Here is a 17,958-nt window from a genome sequence, read left to right as displayed (position 1 = left end):
ATAATTTAGAGCCATAGAACTATGAATTTTATAATCTAATTTGTCCATCTTTTTCTCTTAAGGGTTCTTTTAATATGTTTAATAACCAATATTATTAGCCATCAGTTAAATACCCTCTTTATCTAATAACTCATCGAACACCAAGAATTAGAGAATTTGACTTACTATATTTGTTTAGAACAAAAGTCTCCAACTTCTCGCATTTCCAGGATACACGGACTTAGAAGTGCTTCTGCCACTGTGCATACTTACTGTTGATCTTATTCTTTCATAATTCTCTTAGAGTTTTACTTGAACAGATAATGAACTTGCTTGCTTTTAAATTATCATTTGTGCCTAAGGGAGTAAAATCATTTTCTAGAATAGCTTTTCCATGGTTTTAAGCCAGGATCCTTTTGTTACAAGACTTTTATGAGAGACTCAGTTTTCTCATTTGTGCATCTATTAATAAAGGTGTGCAGTGTTCTTTTATTACTTTAAGAAGCCTGCAAATTGAACAACATTACAAAATTATAGTAAAATATCAATGTATGTAACTTTAAGTATTTTGGGGATATTTTGGAAATATTACTAGCTTTTCTTCTAACTCTTAAAAAACATCTAGATGATGCTGTGCAGTTGTCAAGGTTATGCTACAACTACCCTGTAATTCAGAACTACTACACCAGTCGTCGACAGAAGTGTGAGCGTTCATCAAGGTATAGTGCATCCAGAACCTTCAAAAACTATTTTAGAAGTTACTTGTGTAAGAAGTTAAAGCTTTCTCAGAACAGAATTCATCATGTTATAAAACGATTAAATGGATGGACTTCTCAGTAAAGTATATGAATTTGTCACCAGCATTACTATTTTAGTTGTAATGTTTGCCTTGACCTAATGGTTACACCTTTATTTTAGAACTTGAGTATAGCTATTTATTATTTCCTAAATAAAACTATTTACCACATGATTGATTTATTGGAGGAGATTCTATAATTTAAGCATGTATTTTTCCTGAGAATTCTTACACAGAAAAAGACTAGAAGCAACTGTTTATTAAAGCATAAAATATATATCACGTTAGTTATTTTACATTATTTTTCCATTACCATTTGCATTTCAGCACTTCAACCACTTTTTTCTTTATTTCCTTTATCCCTCTTTTCTTTAAATACATACTCCCCTCTTCCCTTTAAATGCATGTGTAGTTGGTTCCTTTGAAATAAATATATAGAAGTAATAGAAGAAAAAAGAGTAGTGTTTAGAGCCTTGGCTCTACCTTGGGATTATAAAGAGCCTTCTTCTTCAGGTTGGAATGACAGAATTGTAGAGCAGCTTAGAACCTTTAGAGCAGTGATTCACAAACCTTGGTTCTGGGTTTGTTGTGTCAGACTCACTTGGAAATCTGTATAAGGCTGTGCATGGCAAGTTGGGGGATCCAGTACTTTAGAGTAACTGATCTGCGATAGTGAGCATTGACTTGGGAGATTTATTAGGCATATTGAAAATTTCTAGATCTGTTATTTCCAGAGTGTATGTCCTTGAGCAGATTGGCTAAGCTTTCTAATCCTATTTCTCACAGAAATTATAAAGTCAATATAAAGATGAAATAAAATATTATATGCAAGGTACCTCTTACAGTGCCTTACTCATAAGAAAATTTCATTCAGTAATTAGTAACTGCTCCTGCTGTTATTAATATTAGATGAGGAAACAGACAAGGTCCATATCTGCTTACCCCCTTGTAGGTGCTCAGTAATATATATTGTCAGGGAATTAATGAGTTAAAAGACTAGTCCAAGTGATGAAACTGAAAATATTGACATTGAACTGCAGTATTATTTTCTCTATACTGAGCTGCCATGCTCTTTGGTAATTTGCTCAAGATGGTAAAAAGTAAGCCTCAGGCATTTTGCTGGCTAGACCACATTCTTCCCTGGAATCTGACCTTCACTGACTGACTTGCTGATGACCAAACTTGAAGCTTCTTCAGGGTTTATCTGACTAATTTTCCTTGATGTCTGGATTTCTCATGATGGGATCCTGTCCTCGAATCTCTTCTGCCTTTGATAGTTGAGATCATTACTTTTAAGAGTTTGGTGCTTATTGTTTTGATAATAATAATTTAACACTAACGCTAAATACCCATAATGTTGCCCTTATTGCAGAGGGAAGTGGAACCCTGATTGCTTGATGATTGATGGAATGGTTTCTCAGTTAGGAGATCGAGTAGAGAAATTGTGGAAACGGGATGAAGGAGGCACAGGAAAATATCCTCCTACTAGTCTACATGTAGGTTTGCAATAACATGATATCATTTAGTCTCCAAAGTTGGGGCGGGATTTTTCATACCTGGCATGGGCTCGGGAAAACAAGGAGCATAAATGAACGAATATATACAAGGCACTAAATTTTGTTTTAATAGGCATTACTTGACATATACCTACTGGACAACGTTACCGAAGCAAGCAAGCATTCTGTTGTATCCTTTAACATTTTATCAAATAATTTATGTATTACCAAAATCATTCAGTGTCAGACTAGTGGGAACCTTATGCATCTCATCCAATCTCAATTTCACATTTGGATTTGTTTTAAAGGAAAGATTCTTAATCCAGGACCTGTTGGTTGGGTTCAGATGGTCTATGGTTAACCTTGAATCTATGCAAAATTTTGTTTTAAGTTTATTTTCCTAGGGATAGGGTTCATGGCTTTTATCAGACTCTCAAATGTGTCCAGGACACTCCCAAAGTTAAGGACAGCTGCTCTAAAACATTGCTAGCAAGTGGTCATTCTCTGAGGTTAATTCACGTTCTGAATATGAATGCATTATAAGTTAGCTTAAATTACTTAGGCGTTGTGTTTGAGCCTTGTGGTCTCTTAAATAAGACTTTTATACTAATGTCAGTTTCTTAGTCAAAATGTGTAGTTTTATTAATAATTTATAAAATAAGTGATGTGTTTGCTTAAAGGCTGCCAGGTTTTGCTGGATAACTGGAATTTCGTCTATAGCTTTCTTAAATTTGCTAAGCTACTAACTTCATGAAGAAAGTATGCTTCAGTTCATCTCCTTTGTGGTGGTACTTACTATTGAGAATGAATGAAGTCGGTTGTGGGATTGGCTGTAGCCACGTTTAATAAAACTATACTTCTGTAGCTGGACATCCATAATGGCTTTCTGAACACTTAAAGAAGTGTCTTAAGCCTTTTTTCTGATATCTTCTGTTGCTACCTATTGCAAATATATACATAGGAGTTTTTCTTTTTGTTTATTGTCCTTAATTCTCTTTTTTAAAGACTATTTATTTGCTACTTGATATTATGTATTCCTTTCCAAACAAAACGGATACTTCCATTGAATCATTTCCAACTGCCTTTGCCATTTCTTGGGGCCAGGTTAAACTTATTCAAGGGTTTTGGCTGATAGATCATAATGACTATGAGGTAAGTCTGTAGTTCACTTATAATGTAAGCTTTTGTAAATTATTAGAATTTTAGAGAAAATACATAACTGGATTTAAATTTGATATTAAAGATATGACACAGTCTACTTCCAGAGGTAATTTAAGGATTCAATTTAATCAGTACCTTCACCAAGCACCATCTTAGGCAGTACAAAGATAAAATAGTTTGGAACCCCAGGTTCCTTATTGTCTAAAGAAGGAAGGAAACAAATAAACAATTACTAATAGTGCAAATATAGTGATTGATATGTTAGAGATATGGTTGGTGTGTTGGGTGAACTAGAGAAGGCAGAATTTGGCATTGATGTATGAAACTGGTGATGGAAAGATTCTATATACTAGCTTAACAGGGTCTCAAAAGTATGAGGCTTTTGATAAGGCTTTTATTTAAAATAAAATATATCAATATCATAGATTAAAGTAGATATTTTCAGATATATTTAAATTGGTTTTATCTTGGTTTATGTAGGTTTAGTATATTGCCTTTTTTTTTTTCTTTCTAAAAGCAAAACATTATATTTGTATTTACCAATTTTTATGTCATTTTTGCAGAGTGGTTTGGATCTTCTGTTTCACCCAGCTACTGTAAAACCTGTGTCATGGCAACATTCAAAGATTATTGAAGCCTTCATGAGTCAGGGTGAGCACAGACAAGCCCTCAGATATATTCAAACAATGAAGCCAACAGTGTCCAGTGGTAGTGATGTTATCCTTCACCTCACCGTTTTGCTCTTTAATAGGTAAGTACCTATTTTGAAAGTACAGTCAAACTCTTGGTCATGTGTTAATAAAGTGGAATTGATGAAATAGGCAGTAGCAATGTATATTTTGATTTGGTTGCATTACACAATATTCTTATGTTCTTCATATTTTCATCATTAAGAAAAATGTAAAGCACCTTTTATCTAAAATAAGATGAAGAGGGGCTTCCCTGGTGGGCAGTGGTTGGGTGTCTGCCTGCCAATGCAGGGGACACGGGTTCGAGCCCTGGTCTGGGAGGATCCCACATGCCGCGGAGCAACGAAGCCCGTGAGCCACAACTACTGAGCCTGCGCGTCTGGAGCCTGTGCTCCGCAACAAGAGAGGCCGCAATAGTGAGAGGCCCGCACACCGCGATGAAGAGTGGCCCCTGCTTGCCGCAACTAGAGAAAGCCCTCGCACAGGAACGAAGACCCAACACAGCCAAAAATAAATTAATTAATTAATTTTAAAAAATAAAATAAAATAAGATGAAGAAAAGAAGTACCTTGAGTAAAAGGGGAAATCAAACTGAGGTTTAAAAATTGTATTTGTTTCTACCTGGCAATATTGACAGTCTCCTGCATGGACAGTTGAAGTTTGATTTTGCTGAAAAGCAGCCAGAAATATGTTGAGTTGATAAATTATGCTCTTTGAGGGTATATTCCAGTGATGGTACTCTGATATTTTTGTTAGTCTTGGTTGCTTGGGTCTTGCAGTTCTTTGATTTTTGTTGTTGCATTATAGCAATACACTGTTGCTATAATTATATTTGTCATGTATATAATAACTGACAAGTTAAATGGCATGATTGGAAATATATTAATCTGGTTTTTGTGTTTTCTTAATACCTAGTTAGTTGGGAAACTCGTTTGGGGCTGAAATTTCTTAGATTGTAACTATTTTTTTCAACTTGTATTGGTTTTTTTTCAACCTTATTGGTTGGGTCATTTTTTATATATTTTAAAATTGGTCACTTTACTCATCCCAGATTGTCATTTATGAACCATACAGCACTTCAGTGTCAGCACTCTGAAAGTTGTTTTCTTTGTTCTCTTTGGTTAAACAGGATGTATTTCTGAGGAGAGAGGGTTGAATCTTTACATTTCAGACAGACTTTCAGTTTAATAATAGACTCGTTAGACATATTGAAACTTCCAGTGTCCTCAGAAGTAATGAACTAAGAAGTACTTGTTGAAATAATTTTGGTTAGCAAAAGTATTTGGCTAAGCTGAATAAATTAAGAATGAATATAAGAACAAAAATTTAAAGAAGCTAAAGGAGGTAAATGTTTAATAAAGGGGTTAAGAGTCCTAGTACTTGGTAGGCAAGCAGCATGTAAATTTTTTTCAGTTGCATGTAAACTTCTCACTCTTAAGTGACTTTAAAGAGGTGGTACTTGCACACTAATACTTTTACATCAGAAAAGCAGATGTTGGAACATTGAGGGAAAAAAACTTTGAAAGGTTGGTGGTTTTTCCTCTTTTTCATTCCATTGTCCTTTGATTCATCCAGAGTATGTTTCTCTGTTTTGCTAGATTCTCATTTCCTCTCCCTTAGCCATAGCAAACATTATGTAATAATGTTTATAATGATACAAACTTTATATAGTATAATTTCAAAACCTTATTTCTCAAGTACAGTGAAGCCTCAGTTATCTAGTCTCCAGAAAACTAGCATTATTAAGTGTCCTTTACAGTAAGTGCAGGAGTGAAAACAAAGGACCACTCAAAATGCCATTTGTGAGATAGCATGTTTTCAGATTCAGTAAATGTTTAAGATAATTACTGGTTCTATAACTGGAGAATGACTCGAATGTTAGAGAGGCAGAAGACAACTGTTAAGTAAAAGTAGCAGGGGAGTTTTTTGTTTGTTTTTGTTTTTAAATTGAGGTATAGTTGACATACAATATTATATTAGTTTCAAGTGTACAACATAATGGTTTGAATTTGTATGTATTGTTAAATGATCACAATAGGTCTAGTTAACATCTGTTACCATACCTAGTTATAGAATTTTTTTTCTTGTGATGAGAACTTTAAAGGTTTACTTTCAAATATGCAACTTTTAAATATGCAATACAGTATTATTTACCATGACTTACTTATTTTATAACGGGAAGTTTGTACCTTTTGACCCTTCATCCATTTCACCCACTCCCCACCCCCCTCCTCTGGTAACCACAAATCTGATCTCTTTTTTCATGAGTTTTTGATAGATTCCACATTGAAGTGAGGTTATATGGTATTTGTCTTTGTCTGACTTAGCTTAACACCCTCAAGATCCATCCGTGTTGTCCAAATGGCAAGATTTCATCCTTTTTTGTTGTTTTTATTGAAAGTAAGAGAACAATGTAGGGAGAGGCTGCTTTAGTTTTTGAACTGATACTTGTGCAGAAAGGCAGCCATGTTTCATTGCTCAGGAGGTCATGCAGCTACATACATATTCTGCACTCCACTTTTATTAGAAAGAAGTACATGACAAGAAAACAAGCTGATTTTTAGGGACTGATTCAAGAAAGCAAAGTTCTGAGGTTATGTCCCATGTTTAGCACATAATCACCTAATTTCCCGAAATGCCTACATCTCTAATCCAACAGAATGATTAACCACAGTGTGCTTGAAACATGGAAAAAAGCTAAGCTTGGGAAGTTTGAACTAAAAGTAAGTCAGGCTACATAGCGGTCTTGCTAACATCCATATGCCATGATTGCACAGTGATAGTTAAAATAGCTGAAAAAATTTTGATACTTCAACCATCAGAATACTAACCCTCTCCCCAAACTCACCCCATGCTAGATAAGTGAGGTGTTGTTTGGTTTTCCAGCTATTGTTTGAATTTATATTAATGATGATATTATTTATTAATCTGTATCTTTAAAAAAAATAACAGTACTGTAACAGCTACTGATGGTAGCAAAGATGTTAAGAGCACAATCTTTGGACTCAAATAGATCTGAATTTATACCTGAACCCTGCTACATTCTAAAATATGATCAAAAGCAGTTAAATTATCCTTTCCAAGCCCAGGTTTCCTCATGGGTTGATAATGACCACCTTGCAACATTTCGAGGGTTAAATTTTGCAAGCACTATTATAGTCGCAGGTAGTAAGTCATTAGTAAATGGTGGTAGATTGAATTTTTTTAAAGTTAACCGTCCCTGCCGTCATTTATTTAACTTCCCAGCCTGACTCCTGACTCTAGCCTCTGCCACCTCTTCTTTATTAAGATCATCTTTCTTTAAAACCATTATGATGGTAGCTTTTCAGTTGTATGAACTTTATTTATAGACATACCATCACAATTATGGCTTGGCAAATAGGTTTACCTGCAAAGTAATCATGATGCACAGTACACGATAGCCTCAGAGTAACAGCTTTAGGTTTTCAGCTGTTAACATTGAGTATTCAGTCTTAGTAACATAAAAGTACAATAGAGCTGGAAAACCTTTTTGTATAGGCGCAATCATTGTCTTTATTCTTTTCTTCCCACTTTCTGTGGGTTTTATTCTGCTGTGCTTTTTTTTTTTTTTAATTTTTTTAAAATTTATTTTTATTTTTGGCTGCGTTGGGTCTTCGTTGCTGTGCGCGGGCTTTTCTCTAGTTCCGGCAAGCGGGGGCTACTCTTCGTTGTGGTGCACGGGCTTCTCATTGTGGTGGCTTCTCTTGTTGTGGAGCACGGGCTCTAGGCGTGCAGGCTTCAGTAGTTGTGGCACGTGGGCTCAGTAGTTGTGGCTCACAGGCTCTAGAGCGCAGGCTCAGTAGTTGTGGCTCACAGGCTCTAGAGCGCAGGCTCAGTAGTTGTGGCACACGGGCTTAGTTGCTCCGCGGCATGTGGGATCTTCCCGGACCAGGGCTCAAACCCGTGTTCCCCGCATTGGCAGGCGGATTCCTAACCACTGCGCCACCAGGGAAGTCCTCTGCTGTGCTTTTTAACTCAAGTTGGATGATTTCTCATTCTCAACCCTTTATCTTTACTAATATAAAAACATAAATCTGAACGTTCTGTTTATTGCTGTGGCATCATCCCACAATTTTAATTATCTTTCTGTTCTAAGTATTTTAAAATTTTCATTATGATTTTTTTCTCTTCCTATCAGGTATTTAGAAGTTTCACTTTACAAATGTGGGTTTAAAAATTATCTTGTTCTTTTCTATCTTAATTGCATCGTGACTACATAATGTGATCAGTGTGGTAGCCATCCTCTAAAATTTATTAAGACTTGTTGTATTCACAAGTAGTCAGTGTGTTGCTCATTTATTAGGTGAGGTGTCAAGTGTATTTGTCTAAAAGATCAAGTTTGTTCATTGTGTGGTTTTAATCCTTGTGTGTCCTTAATGATGTGTGTGTGTGTGTGTGTGTGTGTGTGTGTGGTCTGCTTAATTATTAAGAAAGGTTTGCGGGAGTTCCCTGATGGTCCAGTGGTTAAGACTCTGCACTTCCACTTCAGCTGGGCATGGGTTTGATCCCTGGTTGGGGAACTAAGATCCTGCATGCTGTGCGGTGCAGAGATAGATAGATAGATAGATAGATAGATAGATAGATAGATAGATAGATAGATAGATAGATAGATAGATAGAAAGGAAGGTCTGCAAGTTGCCTACTCTAATGAAGGATGTGTTCATTCCTCATAATACTGCTAACTTTTTGTATTTCGAATATTAGGTACATAAGAGTTTTTTAAAATGACTTTAACCTTTTATTATTATAGAGTAACCTTCATCATGAGTAACTGTTAATGTAGCTATACCAATATTCTGTTATTTATGATATATCTTTTCCTAAGATTTTAACTTACACTAATCACTGGAAACCAGTAGTTGCTTGTTTACCTCTCTGGAATTTCTTTTTTCATTGTGATCTCCATGATGCATTTCAAAAGATTGTTTATATTCAATCTAGCATTTTTAGAGCTTGTCACAGGAGTGTTTTTCAGGCTGTCTTCTTGCTGTATCGCCAAGAACCCCCATACATTTCTTATTGAAATAACTTTTACTATCAACATGCTAGTTTAGCCTTTCATCAGTTGAAGTGATTTTCTTACTGCTTTTCCTGGCATCATGCCTTTCTGCCATAGGAAGCAGGAGAGAGTGGGAATTTGAGACTAGACTTATTTTAAAATTTATGCAAGTGTTGGCCCAAAATGGTGCATCAGTTTCTTGTAGTTGAAGGTAACTGTGTCTTCTCCTGCTAGGGGAGAAACTGGGAAAAAACATTATCATTTGTCTTTTGCTTTCAGGTATGCTCACTGTTACTAGATTAATATTTAATAAGTCATAAATAAATTAATCTTACTCCTACTAGTATGTCTGCTCAACTGGGAGTAGATATCTTACTTTAAAGTGGAAAACTTAAAACATATATCCATGGGCTGGGGGAAGAGGGGCAAGAATATGGCTCTTTCTGTTTTTGAATAGTAAGATATTTACATGCTTTTTTCTAAAGGTACAAAAGGATACACAGTGAATTCCCAGCCTCCTAAGCTTCCTCCCACTACCCAAACAATGTTAATAATTTCTAGTGTATCCTTCCTAAGCCGTTCTGGACCTACTAAGCAAATGCGTATATATGTCATTACCACCCCTCTCTCCCTTTTTAAAAAAATACAAACAGTACATCCTTCTGCAATATACTTTTAAAGCTAATTTGGAATTCATTTCATAATAGTACATAAAGAGCTTCATTGTGTGGATGTACCAGTATTTATTTAACTGGCTTCCCTTAGTGAACATTTAGGTGGTTTTAATGTTTTACCATTTTAAACACTGCTGTGTATGAGTAACCACCCATTTTACACAAGTGCAAATTTATTTTGTAAGGTAAAATCCTGGAAGTGGAATTACTGGGTGAAAGGATATTTGCAATTGTAATTTTGATAATGGCATGTTGCTTTCCATGAATGTCATGCCAGTTTAACCCCCTGCATTTATCCATCTGATAGGTGAAAATGGTAATATTAATATGATCTCACTATAATAATTGAACGCATCTTTTCATAAAGAGCTATTTTATGAAGTCAGAATGACCAATATTTTTATGACTTTTGTGTCTTTTCCACTTCAATAGTATTATTTAATCCTCTCACTGTTTCTATTACCATTCTATGTTTTTTGTTTTATCATTTAAATTTTTGATGGATCTGAAATTTATTTTGGTGTAAGCATTTTGTAAGAAGATTCCAGAATACACAAAAAGTAGAATAGTGCAATGACTATTCCATACACCCATCCTAAATCAAATTCAACAGATACCAAGATTGTATTATACCCACTTCATCTATTTCTTTATATTAAAATTAATGGTGAGATGTTCATTCATCCTCATTAGCTATTTTTCTTTCTACAAAAATGGTGTGCTCATTTTAACATTCCCAGATTTTTGATTTAGGAAAAAAATTACTCCTCTTAGATACTCAGGTTATAACAACTACACTGTCATGCCTGTCCTGGTAGAAACAGAAGTGGAAGGCAATTTCAGATGCAGATTTTTAGGGAATACACCAGAAATGTTTTACTTATTTGGGTCGTTAGTTTTATAAGTTCTGTGGAATACGTTAAAATATTCTAGTCCCCAAACAATAAAATTAACAGGGCCCTGAACTGCCAACAGTGGGATTTGCTTCCCCAAGAAACTTTGTGTCTAGCGGGAGTCTGGGACAGTGCTGCCAAAATTTCCTCAGATGCATTTTCATTATGAATACTAATTGCTGTAACTTTGTTCACACATTCTGTGTTTCTTACGAAACACAGGGTCAGTTATTTATTTATAAGGGTCAGTTACGAGGGTCAGTTATTTATTTATAAGTCCTTCTTTCAGTTTTTGTTTTTATTTCAATAAAAACTATAGCTAAAGCTTTTTAATCAAGATGCCTATTAAAATCAAAATTATTCACTTAAAATTAGGAATGATGATTTTTTTTTTAGAAAATTATTCCTATCTGCTTGCCATTTTTTATTCTACCCCTGCTTCTGACTTGACAGTTATCAGCCCTTCCAAAAATTCTACCTGTCAGATTAATCATTGTTAATTTTAGTGTATATTTTTCAAGACATTTTGTTATCTAAATAAATACATAAACATTTATAGGCTTTGTTTATTGATTAATTTTTGGAAATAATAATTATTCATGCTGTTTTAAGCTTATTTCTACTTAACAGTATATCATGAGAAACACTGCTTCATTTAACACTTTATTGCCCACAGAAGGATGTTTCAGCAGCCCCACATGGTATCTAAAACTAATTTGACCCAAGTTCTCCAGTCAGATCTTGCTGTAGATCAGCCAAAATCGTCTGTTACTAAGCTAAGTCCTTTATTTTCCCATAAATACAATATGCTGTTTCTGTCTGTAGGTCTTTGCTCACTTTCTTTTCCACTCTTCTCATGCTGAGTGTCACCTCCTTAAGAACCTCGCTTTAATCTTTCAGTACTGTGCAGACCACATTAGTTTTTTGTCTTCTTGAACTCTTGGGTACAGACGGTCCCTGACTTAAAATGGTTCGACTTGCAATTTTTCAACTTTAAAATGGTGCAAAGCGATATACTTGTATGAAGTAGAAACCATACTTCGAATTTTGAATTTTGATCTTCTCCTGAGCTAATGATATGCAGTGTGATTCTCTCTAATGATGCTGAGCAGCGACAGCAAGCTGCAGCTCCCAGTCAGCCACGTGATCACGAGGGTAAATAACTCATATGCTTAGAACCGTTCTCTACCCATAGAACAATTCTGTTTCTTACTTTCAGTGCAGTATTCAATAAATTACATGAAATATTCAACATTTTATTATAAAGTCTTTAGAGATGCCTTATCTTCTTGTTGACAACTTCGTTATGCAGTAATTAGTACTCAATAAAATTTTAAAGTACTTTTAAATTACATGTACAAAGTATCTTTGGGATTCTTCAGGTGGATTACTTGTTTTGAACATTTTAAATAGCTTTTCTAAAACTAAACTTTGATAAATATTGATTTCAGGTGCATGGTTGAAGCGTGGAGTTTACTGCGACAGCATTCTAATAGGTTGGATATAGAGGAGTTGCTCAAGCACACATATGAAGTCTGTCAGGAAGTGGGCCTAATGGAGGATTTACTGAAGCTGCCATTCACAGACACTGAACAGGTAATGACTTAACAGTATAAACTTATATCCAGAAACTCAGGATAAGTTAGTAGCTTACAAATCTATCTTGTTCTTTCTAGGAGTGTTTGGTGAGATTCTTACAGTCCAGTGCCAGTGTTCAGAATCATGAATTCCTTTTAGTTCACCATTTGCAGCGTGCCAATTATATTCCTGCCTTGAAGCTGAACCAAACTCTGAAGATAAATCTTATGGTACAGTTAAACTTGTTTTATTATGGGGGACAAGAGAATAGGGAAAACAGGTGACTTCATTATATAAGAGCTTGTAGTTTGGTAGCCACTGAGCTTTGTATAATCTTGAGTTTAGGAAGTCCTCTTCTTGGCTTCTGTAGCAGAATTGAGAAACAGGGTATTGTTACTTATCTAATTCTTTCATATATGCCATTTCTGTTTAGATATCTGCCCACAGTCTTGCCAGACTAACTGCTTCACTCAGAAAACAAGAGGAATTGGTAGAGGATAGCAGTAGGAAATAAATAGTGCAACAAGTATGGACTGTAGGGGTTGGGCTAATTGTTCATTTGCTCTGTGTGAACAAATGAGCACACCCTCTGAACCCTGGTTTCCTCAATTGTAAAATGACAGTATCTCTTTGTGAAGATGCACAGAGGTGTGTGTGAATATGTTGCTTAGTAAATGATAACGATTGCTTTCATTGTGAATAATCAAGGCTGGGAAGGAGAGGCTTGGAATTTAGTGACAGGTAAGGACTGATGAAGCAGTTAGGTGTGTGTATGAGGTCCTTGGTTTGGAAGAATGGATATGTAGGAAGGATGAAGATATTCTTGCGTATTCATAATTATATTTTAAATGGTAAATATATAAACATAGCACTAACATTTTTGAAGATTAAATTTTTACCAGTTATGATATGTTCAATAGAATGATCGTGATCCTCGTTTGCGAGAGAGATCAATGGCTCGAAATTCTATATTAGACCAATATGGGAAAATTCTTCCTAGAGTTCAGCGAAAATTAGCCACTGAGCGAGCTAAGCCTTACCATCTGTCAGCATCATCAGTTCTTCGAGAAGGTAAGATATCATTGAAAAATGTGATAAAGTATTGGGCTAGAAAACATACTGAATGATTGATTATCTTCTGAAACCATCATTATCTTCTATTTAGCTCAATTTTGCTTTGATTCATCACAGCGATACTTTTTTTTTTTACTGGCTACTCTACCCCAAGAAGTCAAAAGCTTTCTTGGAACTTTTTACAGTTTATTTAATACAAAATGACGGAACTCTTTTTATTTCATTTGAAGACTCCTATCTAACTTCTAGAAAACATGTAGAATAATTATTTTACCATCTCCTAAAAGCCCAAATTGTTAAATTTCTGCATAGATGTTGCTAAACCAAATATAATTTTAACTGCTCTTACGTTGTGTTTCGTTTTCTCCAATCTTTCATATTAATCTACTATTAAAATTCTGGTGTTAGAGATGAAATTAAATCCTACCTTTTTCATTTTACAGTTTCTAGGCCAAAACCATTATCAGCAGTTCCAAAGCAAGCTGTAACAGGGACTGTGTTAACAAGATCTACTTTCATCAGTAATGTGTTATCTAAAATTGGAGAGGTCTGGGCAAGTAATGAACCTAAAAATAGCGTCTCTGTCTACAATAGGTATGTTTTTCTTACACCTTTTATAGTCATGCTACTTGTTAATCTTTCCTGGATATCAGCTGCATTCATAAACACAATCCAGCCTTAGAGCTTATTAATGTATGTAAAAAGGAAAACTCTTTTTTATGTTGTCTACTTTTCTTGCAAGAAGAATGTTCTTTGTCTTTAAATTTAAAACCAAATTATGTTCATCGTTATTTGTAAATAAGCAGAAATGCCCTAAGGAAAAAAATGAAAGCCCCCTTCTCCCATCTAATCTCACCTTCTTATAGCATTTGTAGTTTAATCCTCCTCATGATACATAATCAAAAGTTAAATTTTTATTTTCTTTGTAGTCCTAAAATAGAGGAACCATCTCCTATAGTATATTCCCTCCCAGATCCAGAGCTGCCTGAGGCATTTGTTGGAACACCAGTTTCAAAAGCATCACAAAAAATTTCTAGGTAAGAATTTATTAAATCACTTTTAAAAGACAATGTTAGATAAGAATTACACTGTGATATAAAATTTGTCTTTCTCTATCTGACTTACTTCACTTAGTATGGTATTCTCTAGGTCCATCCATGTTGCTGCAAATGACAACATTTCATTCTTTTTTTATGACTAATTCCATTATATATATACCACATTTTCTTAAACCAATTGTCTGTTGATTGGCACTGGGTTGTTTCCATGTCTTGGCTATTGTAAATAGTGCTGCTATGAACATTGGGGCGCAAGTATCTTTTCGAATTAGAATTTTCTTCATTTCTGGATATGTGCCTAGGAATGGGATTGCTGGGTCATATGGTCACTCTATTTTTAGTTTTTTAAGGAACCTCCATACTGTTCTCCATAGTGGCTGCACCAATTTACATTCCCAACAACAGTGTAGGAGGGTTCCTGTTTCTCCACACCCTCTCCAGCATTTGTTATTTGTAGACTTTTTGATGATAGCCATTTCTGACCAGTGTGAGGTGATACACTTAATAATTACACTGTAATTTTTAAATTGTCTTTAAAATTTTTATAAATACTGTTTTAAATTCTTGAATGAGTTTTTAATGCTTGTTGTAAATAAATAATTTGGGCAGCATTATATTAATTTTAAGAAACTTTGCATCAGCTGATTGTCTACTTAGAATTTTTGCTTAATGATTTCAGACTGCCTAGGGAAAAGAAGCAAACTTTGTTTTATTAAAATCATGAGCAAAATAAACTGTTAACTTGCTTTCTTTAATCTCATTGTTGATTGACCCATGAATAAAGCTTATTTTCATAAATCCCACCTAATCTTGGTTGGCTTCTTAAAGCTTGTTCCTGTGTAACAGAGCCTACTAAAATGTCTTAAGTGGCTTCAGATGCAATAATATTTTATTTCTTAACCTGTGGTATTAGAAAAGTAAATAGTTAAATTGAAATTTTGCATCCAACATGAAATTGTGATTGTGTTTATTTTATTTAAGAACATTGGAGAGTTGAAAAGTGTTCATAATCATCAATAGCAGAGAACAAACAAGTGTCTCAATGTAATGATTCTCTTCAATAATATGACCATAATTGTTGGAAATTTTTGATTGTTTACATTTTATCAATGACAGAATGACATAATTTTATGGGAATAAAGTTATCTGAATCTATGATACTAAGAATAAAGTACTCAGAATAAGTTAATAACTTAAAAGCAATTGGGGCCAAAGCTGTTTGTAGTGTACATAATGGATATATTTTCAAATCGTGAAAGGATTTTCCCTTTCTTGGATTAGATTTTATTAGATTGAGGTTCTTTTCCTTTAATTACCCTCAGGAGATGGTAAGAAGATTGCTTCAAATGGATGTCATTATCACTGGCATTCTGTTTTCCTACCAGTAGTTTCGATATTTTTCCCACAAGTCACTTTTTCTCAGTTCCTTTGTATTTTAATAGATCTGGGGTTCAAGAAAGGAGCGATAATAAAAGTGTTAAGGCTCTCTATCCTATCATTTGATATGATAAAAATGTCCAGGGCACTATAGAAAGCCATTTAGTAGAATCCTGTGATTCTCTTTTGCCACTAACCTCATTAATTTGAGAAAACTTAACTTTTTTTTTGGTTGGTAAGTCTAGTCTTTATTGTGATCAGAACCATAAAGGTAAATAAACCAGTATTCATTATGTACCTCACATGTGGGTGAAAGGAATTTTTATGTTGTGAAAGTGAATTGTAGCAAATGGATTGCTAGGGAAACATTGCCTTGTTTTCTTGAGTATTTAAATCATTAGCAGTTCATCTTCATTTGAAAATAATGCCTGGCACATAGTAGGGGCTCAGTAAATATTGGTAAAAGGGAGGGAGGAGGGCTAGAACTCCTTTTCAGGGTTGCAGGAGGATGACCAAATTGTTATCTAGAATTCATAATTCTCTTTTTTGCTATTGAATTAATTTTGATTTCTGGAACTAAGGGTGGCATTACAGTAATATACTTGTCTGAATTTATATTTTCATATGGTTATATTTACCAGTGAATATAGAAGTCTGCGTTATTAAATGGGATACTAATTCTTTTGTTTCTTCAGTATAACTCAAGTGTGTTACCAGGACTTTTCTATTGATATGTATACTGTGATTACAGGCTGCTGGATTTGGTTGTTCATCCTGTCCCCCAGCCTGCTCAGTGTTCGGGATTTCTTCAGCAAAGCCCCACAAGATCTCCTTTGTCCCTGGCATCCACCTCATTGCCAGTAAATTCACAGTCAAACGGATCACGTCACAATGCTTCCAGGGCTTCAGAATTACATTTACTTGAAACTCCTCTTGTAGTTAAGGTAAATATTAACATGTCTAGCATTCCTAGTGAAGCTAGGAAGTTCTTACTTTTCAAGTAGCAGAGAGAAATAAGCTGTTTATAATTGATATCTCTGGGTAATAAGGGGCTTTAAGCCTTTATTTTCCTTTTTTCTTTTCTGTGGATATATTTCCACAATGCTTACTGTATTTTTATGTTTTCAGAAACAGACTTTATTAAATTTACCCTTTGTGGTTAACTGGCATTATGCTCAAGGTTAACAGTTACATTGCTCTGAAAGTAATGCAAGCCTCTGTGGTTATTATAAATAGGCCTTTTTCCTTTGAAAAATGCTTTCATATTCTTGGGTTTGCTTTTGTTTTTTTTTTTAATTCAGTTTCTGATAGCATTTTGCCATTATTTCTTTCCTTTATCAAATACTTTTTAATTCTTAATATTTTTAGAAAAATTTATTTTAAAATTCTGGCGCCTTCAATAAAATTATAAACTGTTACTCTTTCCTATTATCAGTAGGGAATTGCTTTTTCCTTCACCCTGTCTGGTAAATTATTAGCTGAGAAACCACAAAACTAAACTTGTGATGACTGGTAACAGTGGACTTCTACCCTCCCATTGTCGAAATGTTTTCACGTATGTTATCCACAAGCTCGTTGTCCAGTGTTCTGGATTCAGTCCCAGAAGGTTTCCTTTTTTGTTGTTGTTTTTTCTTAATTGTTTCTGGATATCCAGCATTTAGAGTGAAGCCAGGGAATTCTTATTTTTCAAGTTGGATAAAAGATACTTTAATAAATGCTAGACCTAAAATAGTTATTAAAAGAAGTTGAAAAGAAGCTTGCTAAGATAACTGAGGTCCTGACATTTAATATCCAGTATAGTATTTCTAACTTTTTTTCTTCTATAGAAAAACATTCACATTTTATTCTCTAGGGCTAAGTTCAAATGAAATTAAATGAGGGAATAATTTTGTACTTGCTACCAAAGTGAATCTAGGAGGGCTTCCCTGGTGGTGCAGTGGTTGAGAATCTGCCTGCCAGTGCAGGGGACACGGGTTCGAGCCCTGGTCTGGGAAGATCCCACATGCTGCGGAGCAACTGGGCCCGTGAGCCACAACTACTGAGCCTGCGCGTCTGGAGCCTGTGCTCCGCAACAAGAGAGGCCGCGATAGCGAGAGGCCCGCGCACCGCGATGAAGAGTGGCCCCCGCTTGCCACAACTAGAGAAAGCCCTCGCACAGAAACG

The 17,958-nt window shown here is 35.0% G+C and overlaps 1 protein-coding gene across 3 annotated transcripts in view; it reads left to right on the top strand.

Moving 5' to 3' along the window:
- AHCTF1 (AT-hook containing transcription factor 1) overlaps positions 1-17,958 on the top strand; it is an 80,995-nt gene that overhangs the window by 43,231 nt on the left and 19,806 nt on the right. For all 3 annotated transcript variants that reach the window (XM_059941231.1, XM_059941220.1, XM_059941209.1), the window contains 11 exons: positions 605-698; positions 2,148-2,271; positions 2,405-2,461; positions 3,277-3,423; positions 3,996-4,183; positions 12,160-12,304; positions 12,385-12,516; positions 13,207-13,357; positions 13,804-13,954; positions 14,290-14,397; positions 16,547-16,739. In XM_059941231.1, the coding sequence (XP_059797214.1) occupies positions 605-698; positions 2,148-2,271; positions 2,405-2,461; positions 3,277-3,423; positions 3,996-4,183; positions 12,160-12,304; positions 12,385-12,516; positions 13,207-13,357; positions 13,804-13,954; positions 14,290-14,397; positions 16,547-16,739 (1,490 nt within the window). The remainder of the gene's footprint in view (positions 1-604; positions 699-2,147; positions 2,272-2,404; positions 2,462-3,276; positions 3,424-3,995; positions 4,184-12,159; positions 12,305-12,384; positions 12,517-13,206; positions 13,358-13,803; positions 13,955-14,289; positions 14,398-16,546; positions 16,740-17,958) is intronic.

The sequence above is a fragment of the Balaenoptera ricei genome, chromosome 1 (genome assembly GCF_028023285.1).
Source record: "Balaenoptera ricei isolate mBalRic1 chromosome 1, mBalRic1.hap2, whole genome shotgun sequence".
In the NCBI taxonomy this organism is placed as follows: Eukaryota; Metazoa; Chordata; class Mammalia; order Artiodactyla; family Balaenopteridae; genus Balaenoptera; species Balaenoptera ricei.
The sequence above is the reverse complement of the archived record's forward strand: the minus strand, read 5'-3'. Positions and strand labels throughout refer to the sequence as shown.